A 21879-nucleotide genomic window follows, 5' to 3' on the forward strand; every position below is an offset into this window, starting at 1 on the left:
TACTGTTGCCATATGGCAACAAATGTATTTTAGCATATTACAAAAATACTATTACATCAAAACTGAATTAAATGTTAAAAAAATAAAGTTTATTTTCCCCAGATAGTGATTTCAATTTTTTATTTGATGAAATGTTCCAACATTCTGAATAAAAGACAGTCTTCGGGAGCCCCACACAATGATGTTTACATGGCAAATGTCCATGAGCAAAAGGGACTGGCAAACAGGATATCTTGGTCATTTGACCTCATAAATTGTATGTCCTTCAAAGTAAAAGCCCCCTTTTTACACCTACTGTAAAAACAAAAATCATAGCTTTTCAGAAAAATGAAGATAAAGTAATTGTTGACATATGGCAACACTATGCAATAGAGGGTTAAGGTGCATTCTTAAATTTCAAAGCTGAATATCCCTAACTTTTTGTAGTGTAGGCCTAAATACCAGCTCTATGAAGGTGAATAACCACCATTAAGTCTCATAGTGAAACACTGACTCTGTAATGTATAGGTACAATACAACCAGATTAGCAAACTTTATTCTTACAAAGAATAATAAAACATTTTAAGAAAAAAAAACACACGTTAGAAAATGGCCCATGGCTGAACAGTAGATTGTGTATCAGTAATTATTTTCTGTTCAATTATTTGCAGTGCTTTATTTTTGTCATGTTTGCTCAACTTTTATTCCACTAGTTTTTGCCTCACTGCCTCACCAAGTGCAAAGTGCGTGCATTTATAGCTGCTATAGTTACAGATAATTGCCCCAAAAACATGTTGATCGTGGTGAAGTGTGGTGGTTTGCCTGAACTCGCCGAGACGAGTCCTCTTAAAGAGACAGTGAGTGTGTGGCCTGTGTACAGCAGCAGGAAGGATGCGTATCTCTTTAAAAACCGCATGACAGCTCGTAGCGGTGAAAGTGGGGTATGCGAGTCGAGTCCGTGCTGTGTGTGTGTGTGTGCTGCTCGGCTTTAGCTCTCTCATACCCCGCTGTCGACCTTTGGATTTCGGGCCCCGGGGCGGGTAGGCAGCTCCGCTGTCCACGGTGGCAATTGGCTGGAGTTTTTCCTCCTCTGTTTCCAGCTGCAGGTCGTGGCCTCAAAAGCAGAAGACAGTGCACACACGTACACACTCACACACACATGCACAGTCCTTCACGTGCAAACACGCACATCATGTGTCGTGAGTATGCGCAACGCGGTTAGCTGCCCAAAGTCCCCTCCGGTCCGCGGCGGTGACTCTTATCGGTATGTTTGAAGATTAACGAGGTTGTCCTCCGTGTCCTGAAGAGACAGGCCAGCGGCTGCACCCTGCAGGCGGGCCAGGAAGCGCACAGAGCGGGGAGGGCGAAGCAAAGCGCACCGAGGCGGACTGGAAGCGAAGGAAGTCACCGCTGTAGCTGCATCTACACGACGGCCACAACACCGGGCACCATGACCGAGAAGCGGATGTCGAGATGGTACTTCGGCGGGCTGGCGTCCTGCGGAGCCGCTTGCTGCACTCATCCTCTGGATCTCATCAAGGTGAATGGGGGGGAGCAGTGGAGCAGTGTGTGTCCGCTGGTGTGTAACGTTAGAGCTGTGCAGGCCTGAGCGACACGACAGCTGTTTCCAGCGGTCGACGCAGGCGATCGACAGACTAGATATCAGCTCACCTCTGACTATACTCATCATATTACCGCATGGTTTGTAGCCATGCAGCAGTGAACTTGTAGTGACCATGCCACACTGAGGTATCACATGTCTTCTGTAGTATCTCTGTAATGTCTAGAAGATGCAGGGCTGTTGAAATGTAGGTTAAAGGCCAGTGAGGACTGTTCAGTTCAGTTAAAACATACTTTAGGTGATTATTGAAATAATAGGTTGTAAGAATTGACTTTATACACGTGCACCTAATGTGTGTAGCTGTAGTTTCACATTGAACTGAGCAGGGCTGGGGAGAGGGGAGGGGAGGGGGGCACCATATGCAGCCTGTCGTCGCCTGATAGCAGGTGTGTGCCTCTTGTTCATTCTTATTAAGGGAGTGCATTTAGATCAAGTGCCAGGGTCTACTACTAGCTACTGTCTGTAGTTGTAATGTACCTCTGTAAAGGCTGCAGTGTCAGTGCAGTCACCGGCACATGACCCTGATAACACTAACTGGTCCTCAGGAAGTCATGGGCTGTGTAATCATGCAGACAAGGCTGCTAATAAGCTGGTAAATCAGCACTTTGCGGTAAAGTTGTCCCCTAGTAGTGTTTTTCTTATTCTTTTTTTGTCAACTCTTGATGCCATAATATGCAATTATAGATGTGAGACTGAAGAGTTACATTTTGAGTCTGGTGATTTTAGTTGCTTCATTGTTGTTGAAGTCTTTCATTACTTAGCGCTAGTTTCCAGTGCAGCTGTGTTACTGCTCTGCTCATGGTACTGACAACCGCCTTATTTTTAGAGGTTGCCTGTTTTGGCTCATAGCTTTTGTCAAACTGCCTTCTTCAAACAAAGTAACAAAACAAAAGAATGATCATATACTGCGCAATGAAAAAAGTCTTTAAAAAGATCAGCAAGCATCCACAGTTTTTAAGTGAAATCCTCAAGACCTCTAATTCTTTCCCCCTACAGAAAGTCACGACGACTGCAGCTTGAACTGCAAGTCGGCAAAACAAGAACCTACAATGAAAGGGCCCTAGGCCACTACAACTACAGTATACAACCTCTATTAGCTAAACATAATATAACAAAGTGATTCTCAGGCAATCACTAATAATGCTGTCTTTGGAAATCACATTGAATCTAAACGTGTGCATCAAAACTGCATCACATCTGTGTCCTCAGACTTAAAAGAGTTGTCCCAGAGGACTTTATGACATAAATTGTGGCACGAAGTGTTTTGAAGTACCGTCACTGCCTCCATGGGCTGTGTATGTGCTTCACTGTAACACACTTTGTGTTGTGTTGACTCGAGTCCAGTAGATTAGATTTGAAATGAACTATGAGGGTAAAAGTTTACTTTATGCTTAAAGCATGTTTGAGGGTGACTACTGTAGTTGCCCCCTATGTTAAAAGAGGCAGCAAGGAAAGACAACAGTTCACCTAATAAATATGTATGCAGGGAGCCTCAGATTAAAGCTGAGAGTCAGCACTTCAAACTCTGGTCAGTTTCTCTTTAGTCCCATTGAGTGAGTACAGAGGCAGCAGGACAAATGAATGAGTCATTGTCCAAATACTTCCAGATGGCTCTGTGTCCCCTCATGTAGTTTTACACCAGACAAAGTGCTGTCGGCCTAATAGTGGTCAGGTGAGGAATGTTACTGGTGATGAATGGAGATAACACCACCATGAGTGCTGCTGCTTTTTCTCAGAAGCTACTGTACCTACAGCTGATGAAGAGAGGATTTCCCTGTTGATTACAAAAATCTATGAAAACTTGGTGGCACAAACTGTAGACAATTAATTGTTTCTATGGATAATCCCATCAACTTTGAAGATAGCTAGTGTTACTGCAAAGAAACGAGAGAGTGCATGATGCATGATGCAGGAAGCACTGTGTCAGTCACTGTCATCTACTTAGGAAGAGTGGATTTGTTTTCACATATTAAATGAGCTTGGTTTGCATTGCAAGTTCTCCCCTCACTGCTTGAAGCATCCTGACTTGACGGGTGTTGTTGCAGTAGTGCTGGACGATGTGACTGAAATCATGAATGGATATTTACATAAAATAATAATAATAATTAAATCACGTTTAAGCAAATGTATGAAAAATCCCAGAGGAAAACATCAAAATAGTGTCCCACTATGAAACCAGACTCTTAATATTTGTTGATCAAAAACTGGAGCAACTAGTTTTTGTTAATTAATTACATCTTGCTCAGAATGATTCATTTGGGCAACAGCAATCTGTAAATCTGTAAAAGGAATAAGACATTATCCTTACAGTACATGGATATTTTGCTGATCAACAATAATACAGCGATATTGCTTTGAATTCATAGTTTGTCTGGACAGAGAGACAGATGGTGACTCTGACGCAACAGCATGCAAAGATTAAAAATGTTTATGGCCTCATAATGCTGCACACAATCCTGTAAAAGCTAACAGCTCAGTTTAGGACTGTGGTGTAATTTGGCGTAGAGACTTGGGGAAAGCAGTCTCCAGCAGAGAGATAGGCCTTGAATAAACACACATACACTGCAGTACAAAGAGTGCAGAGTCATGTTCCTTCTATGTGTCAACCTAGATTCCTATTCCGCCCTCAGATAGGCTACTCTATTGTTATCTGGAACTGATGCAGCTGAGGTACAAAACAAGATTTGCTAAAAACACTTATCAACTCATCTGGGTGTAATATTTCACCACAGTGTTCCTGGTCGTATACACATTAGCTCGCTGATGGCTCAACAGGACACTGACTTAACACATTTTTACAAAACACTGCGGTTTCTTTTTCCATAGTTCGACAGACGACACCACAGTCAGTCCTACCTGTGTCCACTTTACAAGTAATTACATTTTTCCCCACAGTATGATACTTGACTAAAACATGGTTTGGGTGCAGTTATCTTGGCCATACAGTATGATGTCATTGTGGATCTTTAGTTATGATAGTGTCCATACTTTAGTATTATACCAACTACTGCCATAGGTTGATTGACACGGAAATGAATTAGATTGTTTGGTTTCTAGTGGATGATTCAGTTTCTTTTAAAGATTTCAGGCCATCCTGTTAAATACTTCAATATCTTTGATGGTGTACTACAAAATTTGGTAGAAACATGAATGTACACATAAATAAGAACACATTATTACTACTACAACAGATATTTTTCTTCTCATTCTCATCTGTTGTTAACATTTTGTGCTTGTCCATGTCCAATAAATATTGCATTCATGTTGTTAGCATTTACTGTAGCTCACACCTTCTCAGACCTACTAGCAGGGTTGTAGACTCTTGTTTTGTTTTCCTCTGTTGGAAAAAGATAATGACACCATGTGCTCATGAGATGTTAAATGTAAACAGTCAGAAAAATATGATTTTATGCACTTTTCTAGTTAATGGAGGTCAACACTAAAACTAACTAAAAGAATAACTGAAACTAGGTTTCACACCCATCTACCCACAAGGCAATATCTGTAGGCTATATCTGTAATAAGTTTTTCTATATCCAGACACAACCCCTCCCCTGTTAAACCTGCTGCATGACTTGGTTTGGACCGGATCAGTGTGTGTGGACAGTAACAGTGATGATGAACTGGTAATTAAACTGAAGAAATGATTAAAAGAGTGATGGATGTAATAAAGCAGCCATTAAAAAGCTGGTGATGGGACACAGGGTAAACATTGTGTTTTGAAGGGCATCATGGCCTGCACACTAAGATACTGATCTGAACACAGGATAAAGGTGAAGTCATGGAGCTCCTGATCTCCTGTGACACAGGCAGGACACACACACACACACACGCACACACACACACACACACACGCACACACACGCACACACACACACACACACACACACACACGCACACGCACACACACACACACACACACACACACACACACACACACACACACACACACACACAGGTTATTTTATAACAGCCTGTGTTGCACATAGATTTCTTCCTTCACCAGTAGGGATGTTACGATTACTTTTCACAATTAATCGCGGTATTAAACGCCACGATTAATTAATCGCAAACATTCCTAAATACCGTTACTTCCCAAAAAAGATTATGTCGGAACCATATCGGCAGATGTGCGCCAAAATAAAGGTAAATGCACAGATACTCGTCCATTTAACGTAACATTGAATTGGTAGGAATTTAAATGTTAGTGTGTCATTTGTATTAAAAAACAAAACAATATACGTAAACATTTAGTATAGGTAACAATTAATGACCTAAATATTTCAAACATTTCCCCTGGGGGATTAATAATTGGTCATGTATTAATAGGTACTTGAAATATTTTATGTAAACAATGAGTAATGTAATTATATTTTGACTATATTTTATTTTACACATTCATAGTGTTGTGAAATTAATTAAAGCATAATAATCGTGATAATCGTAATACCATAATTATTTCTCTGACAAAAATCGTACCAAGAAAATGTATAATCGTGACATCCCTAATCACCAAGTTTATGCTAGAGAGTCAGTTTACTTACTGATGCCACTCAGCCAATGAAGTAAATAGTTAAATGATATTTTCTGTGGATGGAGGAGCTTTTCTCAGACCTTAAGCAATGTCTCTGATGCTCATGTAACAGAAAGACTGTGTTTCATGTCTGAGGTGTAAGTGTCAAATATGTGGGCATTTACCAGGCGGCTGATGGAATGTGTATTTGCACCATGTTGGAGTGTAGGATCGAGTGTGTGTGGAGTTTGACCCAAATAACGACCTAAAATCAGGATATCTTAGGCTCTGATAGGATTTTGAAAAGCACTTTTCATGTTCCTCAACTTTAGGGATGTGCAATACTGAACCACGAGCACCACTTTGAGGCTGTGACCTTTAGCCTTGACTCACTAAAACTTGCCTAAATATGCGAACTAGTCACTCCACAAGGAGGAACAAGAAGAAAGAAACATGCTGTGTCAACGCCAACAGGACCACACGTTGTCTACGTCTGCAGAATTGTTGTGTCTGTGTCAGATGTTTTCTTTATCCTGTCCCTGACGGTCACTTGGTACTGACTGTGATGGCTGTCTCTCCAGGTACACCTGCAGACACAGCAGGAGGTGAAGCACAGGATGGTGGGGATGGCCCTTCATGTGGTGAAGACCGATGGGGTGCTGGCTCTTTACAATGGCCTGTCTGCCTCCCTCTGTAGACAGGTGTGTATGTCTGCAGCTTATCGCTCTCTTCGCCACATTCAGATATCCCTTCTTTTTTTTTCTTTTTTTTTTTAAAGCTGAGGCAGAGTGATAAATTAATAATGATAATTATGCATGTCTGTGTCACATTTCAAAACAAAGGTACCACTTCTGGATAAAAGACAAAATCCTGTCCATTAAAAATAGCACCAACTAAAAAACAGGGATTTTAGTGATTGAAAACGTAATAACAAAACACCTTTTACTTTCTTCAGTGTACACATACCCTGCTAATGAATGAGTGCATAGCTGAACTCACAGAAGTTTGAGAAAAACATAATGTGTTTATGACCATCAAGTCAACTAGTTAAAGGGATCAGCCAACATTTTTTTTTCGTGTCTTGCCTCACTCTCGAGTCCATGACCAGCAGATAGACACCATCCTTTCCACTGTGCGTGCAGTAACATGGGAGATACGGGCAGAGTTGGCGCACCGCTAATTAGCTTAGCTCAAACGCTGGAAGTGTATAGGTAGTGTTAGCCTGCCTCCTACCCGAGCCGAAATCAGCAGTCAGAAGCTGATTTCATTTTAGCTCTTAACTCTGTAAATATATCACTTGCATTTCAAACATTTTTAGGTGAGAAAGTAGCCGTTTAGATCAGCAGTGTGTCGTTAATTTGTCTAAATACCAGCTGTTTACAATTTTGTTCGGACGAATTTGGCGCTACTCAAGCTAGCTGTTGTGACCAACGCACTTCTGGTTACTTTCACAAAATAAAACACCCGTTGCCCTTTACATACAAAAAACCATGACGATAGAATTTGTGCTTTTACTTTGAAATAGGAAGCTAACCTACCCTCGATGTAGCTAGCTTGAACCAAAATAAACCGTCTTTGCTTGAACCCTCCGTTTTGACCGATCTCGCCCCGTTACCGGCATTTGACCGCTCAAGATGCCTTACCGGAGAGTTTTGTCAGCTCTGAGACGAAGATCGGCCCGTCAGTTTCCATTTAGAGTTGCTGAAGAGTAGCTAACACTACCTATGCACTTCCAGCGTTTGAGCTAAGCTAATTAGCGGTGCGCCAGCTCTGCCCGTATCTCCCTTGTTACTGCACGTACAGTCGAAAGGATGGTGTCTATCTGCTTGTCATGGACTCGGGAGTGAGGCAAGACACGAAAAAAAATGTTGGCGTATCCCTTTAAAGGAAGGGAGCATATGACAGACTTACAGGTTTTGGAAATATATTATAACTGGTGAGATGGGGTTGGGTTGGCGTGACTCACTTCATGTGAAGTCCCACAAAATAGCTGGTTTTTGGCAGAAGGATACTATAAACATGTCAAAATAGTTTTTTGCAAGTATGTAAGGATTGCAGTGTAATTAGCAGGACTTTAATAATGCAGGGTGGATCCAGCTATGACAGAAACGTTAAATCACAGCTACTAGATGAGGAAGGACAGGACTGGTTTTATCTGATAAACACTGCATCCTGTTTATGGGCCCCTTTAAATTATGTTCCTAAAAATTAACTAAATGTTAAATAATGAGCAGAGTGTAGGAGTCATCCATCTACCTGAATGTTCTGTTTAATCCTCTCCTCTCCTCTCCTCTCCTCTCCTCTCCTCTCCTCTCCTCTCCTCTCCTCAGATGTCATATTCTCTCACCAGATTTGCCATTTATGAGACAGTAAGGGACATGATGGGCAGCACAAACCAGGGCCCTATGCCCTTCTACCAGAAGGTCCTGCTGGGAGCCTTTGGAGGTGGGAGCACACAGATGTTTCTCTCTCTCTCTCGCACACACACATGTGTATTCATGAAAGATTGTGTGCTAACTGGATTTGTCTGCCAACAGGTTTCACTGGTGGGTTTGTCGGTACGCCTGCAGACATGGTGAATGTCAGGTAAGATGTCCCCACAGTATTCAGAGTGGTATTACTGTAATATTTAACAGAGTCCAACAGTCTGACCCTACTTTGTTTTCCACTTGAATCAAGAAGTTGGGACGCTGTGCAAAATGTAAATCGAGATTGAATGTGATGATTTACTAAAACTTCCAAACCTCATAAGATCTGAAATTTTTCTTGGAAATCATCTGGCTTGTTATCAGCGCACCTGCACATTTTTGGAGGCACCATTAAAGATGGATGGTATACAAAGCTTTCAGAGTAACATACTGTACATAATATGTTTATTTCAGCAACACAATGAAGAACCACAGTGAGCACAGATTACAACAGCTTGGCCTCTCTGTGGCCTGACTTTTCACCCACTGAAAATTTTTGGTTTATTGTGTAAAAATATGACAAAGGAGATGCCAAACTGTTGAGCAGCTGAACTGTATCAAGCGAGTGTAGTCTCCTCAGTTTACAAAAAGAAATAAATAATAATAAATAAATATTGTATTCAAAAGGCCTGAACAGTTTTTCCTTGCAGGATGCAAAATGACATGAAACTACCACCAGAGCTGAGGAGAAAGTGAGTGGTTTGACTTTATTTTGTCAGTATAGCTCTCTTTCTAATACAATTATGTGATACTGATGCTTTAATGTTTTTGGTTTTTATTTCACTCAGCTACAAACATGCCGTCGATGGGCTCTTCAGAGTCTTCAGAGAAGGTATATCCCAAGCAGTATAATGTATGTAACATCCCATACAGCACACAGCGGCATCACGCCTCAGCGCTGACCTGTGTTCTGCTCCACAGAGGGTGTGAGGAGACTGTTCTCAGGAGCCACCATGGCCTCCAGCAGAGGAGCCATGGTCACCGTTGGACAGGCAAGTCACACTACTTACAGTCCTGTCATTGGTTGAAAATAAATGTATCATGAAACCTCTGTGGCTTTTTGTTGCAGAGCAGATATTAAATTTGTAACTTTAAAAAGTCATTTAGAATTCTTGTATTAAAGAGACATAAGGGAGTGTTAGAGCTATTTCAATTTCTCCTTTAAAAAAACAAACAAAACATAATGTTAATGCCAATCCATTTTCTTCCAAACACATGAATATACTTACTAGTCACGTTAAAGGAAATGTCAAATTGCATCCATCTGTAAACTCTTTAAATAGGATAATTGACTTACAGCACATGTAATTAGATTAAAGGTACTTTCATTTATCAAATTTTAATCAATTTATTTGGAGAATGGACCACTTGTTGGCTCCATTTAAACATAATGTATAATACATTATGCATTAATCCACATGACCTCAGCTGGTGAGTAGACTCCAGCCTCAGACTGATGCAAATCTTCACAACCAATTCATCCAAAGCTGGCTCCTCGTGCAAGAGTGGCTTTTTGTACTGTGGTCTTAAATGGAGACCAACTCTTCATGAGGAGGTGTATGGTTGTAGCATTTTTTATTAGTATTAGTTTTATTAGTGGCATGATCAGAACAGCCTTTAAAAAATCTGCACTACTACAACAATTTGCACAATAACTTATTTAGTAGTATTTTGTATATATCTTTATTCTATTCTTTTATATAGTAATTGTGTATTTATAGTATATGCGTGTCTCTTGCACTAGAATATTTTAATTCATTCTATTTTATTGTATTTTATTTTATTTAAATTCTTACCGGTAATTATATTTTTATCCCTCCCTTTAAACTATTTTTGGTACCTTTATGTTTGCACCTGACACCAAGACAAGTTCCTCGTGCTGTAAACTGACCTTTACTGCTCTTGGCAATAAAAAAAAACAGTTCTGATTGCAGAACAAAGCCAACTGTTCTGCTGTGTCTGTAGGAAACTTTCATTCACCGAAAGAAGACAAACAAGTAGACAAACGTGAATTAATAAAACAAACGAAAAAACAATTTTACCTGGGGAAATAATTGCAAATGCCTCAAATTTTAAAAACTCCCAAATGCCACTGAAGAAGAAACCTGTTCCTGCAGGAGCTCCCCTCTTATATCCGCCACATACATGGTCCGTACTGTATGGTACAGAGAAACTTGTCACTGAACCATCTACAGCCAACAAAAAACATAAACATTAGTTTCATGTGTTCCATCATATCCCTGTCTACACACCCACAATTACTGAAACTGGAACTGAATAAAACGACCGTGCACACACATTACCCTATTATGTTGTCATGATTATTTTGTGACAGTTAATGTCAGTTTATTTCCATGTTTGTAAAGACAAGGAAATGGGCTCTGCACAGCTCTGCTACTTCCTGAACTTAAGGCTACTCTTTTATTTCCTGTCTTACATTATCGGACAAACTGATTAATCCAGGTGTGTCTGAGTTGTCAGAATGGTCAGACACACCTGGATTAATCAGTTTGTCCAATAATGTAAGACAGGAAATAAAAGAGCTGCCTTAAATTCAGGAAGTAGTGGAGCTGTGCATAGAGCCCATTGGACTTCAGAGGTCAGTGTCTTCTGGTGCTCTACCACTAGGGGGAGCCAAAGCCTGACGTCTTAAAACTTGTTGCTACGTTGTTATTATTACACACCATATTTGACTTTAGCCCTATTCGCACAGGATTAGTATTACCTGGGGACCTCTGGTAATTTGTAAATAACCCCCCCACGTCTGTGTTTCTTGCGGTGCATTCACACGGGATAAGTGAAGTCTGTATTTTACTCGAATTTACTGACATTAAGGCTCCGATATGACGTCAAGCTGTGCACGTCGTAACATCCGCTGCTGTCACATCCATGTGCGAAGCAAATGTAAATAAAATGTCAAAGCAGCAACGTGAATTCGCAACAGTGCAGTTGTTGTCGCAATAACGGGCCGTCACGGCATCTGTATTAAGCCTGTTGAAAGCTGCATGTCATCCATCTCAATATCCTCCGAAATTTTGCTCTTTTTATGGATCTGAGCTGTTTATTCAAATGGGTGTCCAGCACCGATACGAGCCCGTGTTAGCTAGGGATGCACATTTTGAATTTTTTTTCTGACCGATAACCGACGCTCGTTAACCGATTATTAACCGTTAACCGATAAGATTAAGTTGCTTGCGGCGCACGGCAAAAAATAAATAAATAAATAAATTATCGCTCCAATTTTTTTTTTGCCGTTAAATACACACGACCTAGTAATAATAAAAAAATACCCGATAGTATTAATCGGTCAAAGTTCTTGTTATCGGTTAACGTCTAAACGGTTAATCATGTGCATCCCTAGTGTCAGCACCTAAAACGCCCTTGAAAATGCCGCTCATAATTTCCACCGCAGCCTCCATGTTTCACCCCGTACAGTAGCTATGGTTTCAACCGGGGAAGAAGTAGAAAAGACGAGCAATAAAAACAGCAAAAACAAAAAATGCCTCTCAATTACTGAGATGCAGATTTGCACGGGACTAGTTTTACCACGGGACGTCGGTCTTTGGTGAAATATAGTAGGTAATTTGCGGGGGAATTTTTACTTTACAAATTACTGACATGGCGCATTCGCACGGGATTAAGACCACAGACGTCCTCCGCAATTATTACTAATTACCTGAGGTCCCCAGGTAATACTAATCCCGTGCGAATAGGGCTTTTGACTTGACTTGATCGTAGCTTTTTGTGATATAAGTTAACATAAATAAGAGGAGAACACACAATGTTTCACATCCGGACAATGCTGATTTGACAGCACTGAAGGATTGTGGGTTTTCTTTTGTTTAAGTTTTCTCCGTCTCATCTTATTTTCCTCCTTTAGTTGGCATGTTATGACCAGGCCAAGCAGCTGGTGTTGGGGACAGGAGTGATGGGAGACAACATGCTGACACATTTTCTCTCCAGCTTCATTGCTGTAAGTATCAGGCCTCGCCCGGTGGGTGAACTTTACAAAGCTGGTTTAATGTCGACTGATCTGGGCTGACGTGAATGTCCCTCTGCAGGGAGGCTGCGCTACATTCTTGTGTCAGCCTCTGGATGTACTAAAGACGAGACTGATGAACTCAAAGGGAGAGTACACAGTAAGTAGATCCCTCCTCCATCGCCTCCTCTTATCCCTTCACTCCTGTCTGTTCATCCCTCTTCTCCATTTCCCAGTGTTTATTCTGCTCATTATCGCTCTCTCCTCAGGGGGTGACACATTGCCTACGAGAAACCGCCAGGCTGGGTCCACTGGCATTTTACAAGGTAAAAAAAGACACATCTACATTGTATTTAAACACCATTAAGGTTATTTAGTGCCACTCTTAACCCTCCTGTTGTCCGCCTGGGTCGAGGAAGGAAGGAAGGAAGGAAGGAAGGAAGGAAGGAAGGCAGGCAGGACGAAGGTAGAGATGAGAGGAAAGAGGGAAAAGGGAAAGGGAAAAAGGAAGGTAAGATAGATGGAGGAAGTGAACAGATTGGGTCAAAAAGCAAGGAAGAAGGATGAAGGAAGGAAGGAAGGGAAAAAGGAATGTGGAAAGAAGGAAGGGAAAAGGAAGGAAAGAAAGATGGAGGGATGGAACGGATTGGGTTAATTGGATCAAAAGAGGAAGGAAGAAGAAGTAAGTATGAAGGTAACAAAAGAAGGAATGACTGAAGGAAAGGAAAAAGGAAGGAAAGAAAAATGGAGGGAAGGAACAGATTAGGTTAAGGAAGGAAGCAGAAGGACAGACGAAGGAAGGAAGGAACGAAAGGAAAAAGGATTGTGGAAAGAAGGAAGGGAGAAAGGAAGGAAGGATGGAGGAAAGGAATGGATTGGGTCAATTTGACCCAGAAGGACAACAGGAGGGCCTTCTTAGCAGGTCCTTCAATATATTATTTCTGTTGCTGAGCTCGCTGTCAAAAGCTGGATAAAAGTCATTGAGTCCAGCATTGTAATAGGAGCTGTAATAGTGTAGATATTTTGGCCCATAAACACATTTTCATGTGATGTAGTTACATAGAAGCAAATTGAGTGGGATAAGATTATAGATCTATCTCAACTCACCTCTTTTCCATTAGACTGAAGTAGGAGCGGACCCCCTGTATACAACTAGGCATGTCTTTTACTGTGTAAATAAGCATGCAGAAAAACGCATTACAGTGATGATGATGAGCGACAACAACACAACCAAAATACTGCAGAATCTCATTAATGACCCCTGTTGTTCTAAACCTAAATAAGGGATTAAGCCGGGATATGTTGGTTATCCTGGCTTAATTTAGCCTCAAGTCGGTTGTTTGAAAGCAGGTTAGATTTATCCTGGTCAAGTTACTATGGTGATTTATTCTCTGCACCTAGCCTGACCATAATAACAGCCAGGCTTAGTTGATTCTGTTGTCTGTATCTGTGAAGTCAGCAGTCACTCTGATCAGAAATCTATGTGTTTCATACAGTTATTCCATCTTCTTATACATATTGGCCTGATTTCTAAACAGATAAAATGCATTAACAATAATCAAAAAACATGAAACATTTACAATATTTATTATCCTTTTTTTATATATATAATTAGGCCTTCAGAATTATTTTTTATAAAATATGTTACAAAATATATTGGCCTAAATATCGGTTGAGGTAAGAAAATAAGAATAAAATTGGATGAGTGTGTTCCAAATAATTTATAGACCTCATCATTGTTATCAGCAATTTATTGAAGCACCAAACAGCATAATGTTCTAATATTTAATTAATTTTCACCTGTTGCACTTTTGGCCATGTGCTGTATAAACTTCAGATTTGTGCAATGAATCAACTTCCACTGTTAATTTGTGAAAGGAACTTGAGTTGTGAAATAGTTTTGGATTATTAAATCAGTCTGCAGTGGTCTGCCGTGCTCTCTCTGAGCTTCACGACAGCAGCGGTGCTTTTTTTTTTTTTTGAAGAGGTGTGTCATCTGACGTCAGCATAAGATCTGCTGTTGATTGGAGGAAAGTAGCCACACCACCCTATAGAGAGTAAATTTGGCCTCATTGATGATTTATGTCGTATTTATGAATATACTAAACTGTACAGTATATTACATAGTAAGTATATTGTTTTGAAAAAAATTGCATGATACACAACAATAAGCCTAGTCTTTTTAGTGCACACTGTGTTTTGGATAAATGTAACGTCCGTTTTATGACGTTATCATATAAAAACACAGATAGAAGATAGAGTCTCTTAGGCAGCACACCCAGATGATCCCAGAGCTGTGTGAGAACATCTTTGAATTTGCACTAACTCTCATTTACAGCACCAGATATAATTAGAAGTAGGGATGTCATGATAATAGATTTTCTTGGTACGATTATTGTCAGAGAAATAATCACGGTATTACGGTTATCACGATTATTATGCATTAATTCATTTCACAACACTATGTGTAAAATCAAATAAGTCAAAATATAATGCCAAAATAACAAAATATTTTAAGTATCTATTAATATAGGACAAATTATATTCCCCAGGGGAATTAATTGTCATCTTTACCAAATATTTAAGTTTATTTTAATCTTTTTTTTTGTTGTTGTTGCAAATGACACGCAAACTTTTAAATTCCTACCGATTCAATGTTACATTGGGTAAATGGACCAGTATCTGTGCTTTTACCTTGACTTTGGTGCACATCTGTCAAGATGGTTCTGACTCTTTTTTGGAAAGTGACGGTATTTAGGAATCTTTGCGATAAATTAATTGTGGCGTTTTATACCGCGATTAATTGTGAAAGCAAGTAATGGTGACATCCCTATAGTTAGAGATGATGTTTACGTAGCTGGTGGGTGCAGTAGCTGTAGCTTTAGGTTGGCTGCAACTGCAGGAGTGGTGATCTAACGGTGCTTTCTGTTCCAGGGCCTCGTCCCAGCGGGGATCCGCTTGATTCCCCACACAGTGCTCACCTTCATGTTCCTCGAGCAGCTCAAGAAAAACTTTGGCATTCGCATCATCTCCTAAACTCAGCGCTGGGTCACTCTCTGATCTCAGCACTCAGTACTTTTAAGGCCAATTAAAAAGTGGTACACAGCGCCTTCAGAGCCCACGCCAGTGTAATAGCAATTATAGACAGTGGCTTGAAAGGTCTGTGCCAGGAGTGCATACCCCGACGTGGTCCTCAATTGTTTCATATTAGATAAGACGTCTGATTTAGCAGAAATATAAAATGTACTTAGAATGTACTTATTACAGTGTAGTGTTGACAATTTATTTCCCAAAAGCCATCACTAAAACATCACTAATCAAGCTTTTATTTAACATACATAGTAACCATTCCCAATGGTGGTGACCAAATGTGATGCGCCCTGAATTTTAACAGTTTTACTGATGTATTTGTTTGACCTAGTAATTGGTTTTGAACTGGAAAGCAGCCACTGACTGACGTGTTAGATTTACCAGATTTCTCATTTCCTTCATTCCACTCCTGTCACAAGTTCATTTATAAATTTCTTCGGGGGTAAAGGACCAAGCGTGTTCGTCCGGTGTTTTTAAGTAAGGAGGTAGTTTGTGGGGAAACTGTGAACCACACAGAGCAGACTGCTGAAGGTATGTTTGGCAGTGGCTCTTTTAGTTTGGAAATGACCACTTTATCTCTCTTTCATCCTTACGGTTTGAATATAGAGAAGCCTTTGGAGAACTGCTGTACAGTAGTAGTGCACATGTAGCATTTTCATCTCTAATGTTACTACTTCATCGAGCTAAATGCATGTCAGATTCAATGACTCAGGATGCTGCTCTGTTTTGTACGGCACTTTATTGAAACTCCACGGACTCATACTGACTAACCTGCTGCATAGAATAACATGCTGTAAACTAAATCATGTTCTAAAAAAAATAAGAATGGGGATATCCTAATTTCTTAAAATGTTAATTGTTCCCACTACAGATGTTTTACTGACTATTGTCAGTTGTTGTCCCATTTCGAAGTCTGATTGTGACTGGTTCAGTGAAATCAAACCCTCTCTTGTGCTGTGCCTGCTGTGTTTACAGACAAGACCGTTGCCTTACAGTAGCTGTCCTGCAGGGGGCAGTGTAGTAATGCAGAAGTGTCCTCAACTATAATGTTTAGTCCTGCAACTTCATCCTAAGATACAACAATGAAACAATACAATAAAAAAGGAAGTCATAATAGTGCTACTGAATGACTGTTTGCCTGCACGTTCTTATTTTGAAGAGTTCAAATACGAGACACTGTGTAGTTAGATCAGCCATAATATTGTTCATGTATTCATACGCACAGAAATGAAACTGGAGAATTTGTATTTTGTAGATCATTCACAAAGAATTTTGGAATTAAAATACTAATGGAAAAATATGTGCGGCGGTGATGTCTGTTTTCAATACAAAACGTCAGGCTCCAAACTTTTGTTTTGGTGTTGAATGAGTTTGTTGTAAAGCACACCACATTTTTGTAGTCCTTATTTTTTGTTGGTTCATAAATCATCTGCAGGCCTCCTTAGTTGTTTTAAATCCATGAGTAAACAGTGGGCTTTGTGTTTCTGGTTTCTGCTGCCACAGTCTCACAGTACAAAGATGCTGGCTGTGACTGGATATGAAGGGCATCATGGGTGCAGATCCCGGGGGGGATGTCCCCCCTAATTTCTGAAAACCATGAATTGCCCCCCCCCCCCCCCCCAATAAAAATACCCTAAATTATTAAAAATTGAACAAATGTATTTTCAGATTTCACATTTTAGATTCACATCTAAAAAGAAATGATTTAAATGTTGGAACTAATAATGTTTGACAAATATATTTCTGACTCCATATTCCATCTCTAGTAGGGAGGTTAAGCCCAAAAAATAGGCCTTTGACTTCAAGTCATGATGCAAAGGTCCCCTTTGGGATGGAAGTACCTTAGGGTCATACAAATAAATCTATCCCAAGACACAAGTGAGATCACACTTTGTATCCAAAATAAGCGCCTTTTTTTTTCTTTTATTGGCCGCCGACCATACTCTGGTCTCCTCCACTACGATGTAAATGGGTAGTTTCTTTCACAGATGCCGATGAAATCAGGAGGCTTTAAAAGGCTCTAAAAAATGACCTCCCCAATCTTAGGGCTTCATTTATTGATATTCATCCATATCAATGAATCATGCATAAAGTTCCATACACTGGGAGAAAAGGAAGATGGTGAGCGGAATTGGGGATCTGGGAGGGTCGGAGGGAGGTGAAAGACAAGAACGTGTAGACATTACATACCTGAGACCCTTAGAATTATGATTTAACACTTAAGCAGTGATTCGCGCTGTTTTGGACAAATAAACGAGACAGGTAAGCACAATAAATGAGTCCCTGTGCAGTACTTTTCGAATGATATGGCGAGCCTCTACGAAGTTATGATTTATGGCGGCATGGTATGAGTTGCAAAAAAAAAAAAATCACTTTTGTGTCCCGATCAGATCTGCACCCCTGAAGGGCATATTGAAATTTCTGCCAGTCCTTCACACCAGCCCGCAGACTCAGGATGGGTGCTAATTTTGCAGAATTACAGCCTCTCAGTCAGGACCATGTGGCAGAGGAGTCTGCAGTTAAGTGGTGGTGTTCAGCTGTAATAATAAATTGTGGGAATAGAATGTGACTCCGCTCCTCTGCCTTTAGATGAAGATATAGCTGCCTATTCCTTTATTAATACCATCCATCACATACAGTAAAAAGCATTAATGACTCTGGCCATTCATGTCTGCCGTCATATGTACGTGTGGGAATTCATGAGCCTTATGCCTCTGAATGCACTCTGCACATTTTCTCATTGTGCTATTTTTACACAGCCTCAGAATGCTGCCTGTATACAGTGAAGAGGAAAATCAGGCCGTGGGCAACCATAATGGTATTGTTCCAACCCTGATGTGCTTTTATTTAAGCAGGGTTATCACCTCCTCGGCTATACTCATTAAAGATAAAACACTTCAGGGCTCTTTGAATAGTGTTCCTGCTGTTTTGTCACACAATAATATTGAATTAGAGTGTGTTTTTGAAGTCTGGCTCATTTTGTCTGCACCAGTCTCTTAATATTCACAGATTCAGGATGTAAAATATGTTCAGAGGCAAATTCATTTGTCTATAATTTCCTTTTCATGCACTTCAACATGTTTGACTTTCATTATGTTGAATTATTCTGTACATTGAAAAAACTGACACCGTTTTGTTTTCTGATTTTTGACAATTTGCTTTTGTGCAGTGAGTAATTAGCATATTATGAGTCACACTATAATATTTGAGCTAATGATTTTTTCTTTTGTATTCTCGGTTCCATTTCAGCCACGAAGGACCTAACATTTCTGTTTTAATTAATGTTCTTTTACACCAGCCTTCGCAGAGGTGTTAAAAGAAAACAAAAAACAACTGTCCCGTTTATAATAACTGTTTGGGCTCTAATCTAGTGAACTTTACAATGAAGGACCTTGCCATTGGAACAAAAATTAGTTCCATTCACACCATGAAAAGACAAAAGTAAGATGCAACACTGATTAATGAGGAGATGAGGTCAAAGTTTTGACTTTTGCATCTTTGTGAATGCAGATGTGTGGGTGTTTCTTAAGTAACTATGCCCTAGTTTTTGCATAAAATAACAAACTAAGAGAGCTAGTGCGGAGTAATGAGTGGACTTACCTAAAGGCACAACTCCAAATGAATCCAAATTTTGGTCTATATCTGTTGAATGTGTAAATATGCTGCTGTAATCATCTCCGTTATCATCTCCGTCATAGTGAGTCTTAAAAATTATACATAAGGACTGTATTTTTCATTAAAAATCAACTAATGCAGCTTTATCCTTCCCTGTGTATGAAAAAATAATTATAGATGAATAAATTCCATCCACTTAGCTTTGTCTATTTTATGGTTGATCATGCATGGTGTTGGAGCACCGATATTATTGAGAAAATTGTGAATGGGAATAATGAAGTCATTCCCTTCCCCTCACTGGCTAGTGTGAGACTCCAAAGCATTAATCTGAGCAGAGTCCAGGGCTCCGAGAAAAGAAATTGAGGGCTTTGAGCCGACTCCGAGGCCGATGGAGACACAGCAGGAACCTACAGTATATTAACTCAAAGGTCAAAGGGAAACCCTGGAGACAGAGTGAAGGTGGGACGAATAAATCTAACGTTCTGCCTATTGCTGTAACTTTTCTGGTGACATACATGCAATATGAGAATTTGATATATCAAAATCAATATAAAGTTTCGTGTGAAAGTGATAATTTTGAGTCTTACCACTCTGTTCTGCAGACCCACTCAACTAACTCTTATCGCAAATGCCAGGGGCAGGTGGCCAGACAGACACAGAAGGAGAATGAATTTTACAGCGACAGAAACATGACTACAATGCTAACATTGTTCCCTCTGTTGGGGTGAAAACAGTCACTTCAGCATTAGCTCTCAACTATGCTCCAGTCACTTCAGCACTACACTGACTTTAGATAGTTACAAGGATTATGGCTTTCTGCCCTGGTGGGAGAGGCCATGGGAAACGTCAGGATCCCCCCATCTTAAGCCAGTGGTAGTGAAGAGCTGTGGAAATGTTGCAAAAGGGGGTGGTGCACACCCTCTAATTCCAGCCCCTTGGCAACCGTCCTGGAAATAAAAGTCAGCAGCCTGCCTGGTCTGCTGCCCTGTTGCCGTGGTCAAGTCCCAGCTGGACAGCTCCTGCAATGACCCAGAGGAGACACATGCAACATGTATGGGCAACATGCTGTATGTTCATGATGAACTCAGATGAACCACGATTCATCCCCTTGGCCGTGGAAATGCCAGTGGTTTGTGGTCCACACATGCCATGCACGGTGTCCCTCCAGCAGAGACCTGGGGCCTCATTTATCATTGTGGATACACCTTTTTTTACGCAATTTTCCCCTCGTTTTGTGCGTACGCACTTTTCTCCGCCAAATTTGGGATCTATCAAGCCAAAACCTGACGGGGAAAAGTGCGGACATTTACACCCATTTTGACCCTGGCGTACGCCTTTTTTGAGGAACAGGAGGAATTGGCGACACCGTTGCTGAGTCAGAGAACTGCAGTGTGAGAGGGAGAGAGGAGCGGAGTACATTTAGAAGAGCACAGAGGATTTTTTAAAGTAATTGTGGTAGTGGTGGACCGGTGCTGGCAATCCAACCCGCTCTATAATAACACTAGGCTCTATGTTAATTGATAAACAGAGCGCATTGTGGATTTTGCTTTTTTGATTAGGCTGTGTGACGTCTGACAAGGATCAAACCATCCAAGTTTAAAACACATCGGCAGCAGCAGCACACTGATCTGCAGCCTAGACTGTTATTATTCTGTCACCTGAGTTAACGAGGTGCACGTGTGTTTGGAGCTGATGAGAGGAGAGAATAAAGAGTGAGACAACGCGGCTCTGAGGAGGAACTGTGAAGGACTCAGCTGTAATGGAAAATGACCCAAACCGAGTCCAGTAGAGCTGTAACTGTGTAGAAAGGCGTGCAAAGTAATGGTAACTATCGTCCTGCTTCCTACATTGTTTTAACATCTAGGTAAAAAGAAAAAAAAAAAAAAAAAAAAGATTTTCTGGGATAAACGGGCAGATTACATAAGATTCTTCTTCTTTCTGCTCCCTTTTGTTGAGATTTGGGAGGTTTTTGTTTTTATTGTAGCTTATTAAAATGCAAGATCATTTTTCTGACTGATTTATTGCCCGTGTATCTGCTTTCGGAGAAGCGGAGAAGTTCCGCTTCTTTCCCCCGTCCTCCGCCGGTTGTCTCTGTGACAGTGGGGGTCCTGTCACTATGCCTCCAATTGATCATGTGCCCTGGCTACTTGGCCAAGCGGGACGTCCCTTTGGGTGACTGGCAAGCGCGCGTGACTCTTACCCGGGAGGTGTGGGTTCAATCCCCGCCCGGGCCCTCTTCACCTTGCCACATTCTGGCGTTGTTGGCAGGGTCCATGTAGCACTAGGGGCGGGTCCATGGATTCCTAATGTGTGGCAGCCTGCGCGGAAGCACGAGGACGTGCTTGTGAAAAGAGGGGGAGAGATGTGACAGTGGTGGTCCTGTCACTATGCCTCCAATTGATCATGTGCCCTGGCTACTTGGCCAAGGGGATGTCCCTTTGGGTGACTGGCAAGCACGCATGACTCTTACCCGGGAGGTGTGGGTTCAATCCCCGCCCGGGCCCTCTTCACCTTGCCACATCTCCATTGTCACTTTGTTGTCACAAAAGTTGCTGCGCCACAGAGAGCACATGGCTAATTAAATATGCACGTGCTGACCATATATAGTTGTATA

The 21879-nt window shown here is 40.9% G+C and overlaps 1 protein-coding gene across 1 annotated transcript; it reads left to right on the top strand.

Moving 5' to 3' along the window:
* Positions 1-1028: 1028 nt before the first annotated feature.
* On the top strand, positions 1029-16950 carry slc25a10b (solute carrier family 25 member 10b). Its single transcript, XM_083980446.1, has 11 exons — positions 1029-1519; positions 6695-6814; positions 8444-8558; positions 8651-8699; positions 9232-9273; positions 9370-9413; positions 9503-9573; positions 12462-12554; positions 12643-12720; positions 12830-12886; positions 15495-16950. Exons 1-11 carry the CDS (start codon positions 1430-1432, stop codon positions 15594-15596), a joined length of 861 nt encoding a protein of 286 aa, XP_083836572.1. The 5' UTR covers positions 1029-1429; the 3' UTR covers positions 15597-16950.
* Positions 16951-21879: the final 4929 nt, after the last annotated feature.

The sequence above is a fragment of the Trachurus trachurus genome, assembly GCF_905171665.1.
Source record: "Trachurus trachurus genome assembly, chromosome: 1".
Classification (NCBI taxonomy): domain Eukaryota; kingdom Metazoa; phylum Chordata; class Actinopteri; order Carangiformes; family Carangidae; genus Trachurus; species Trachurus trachurus.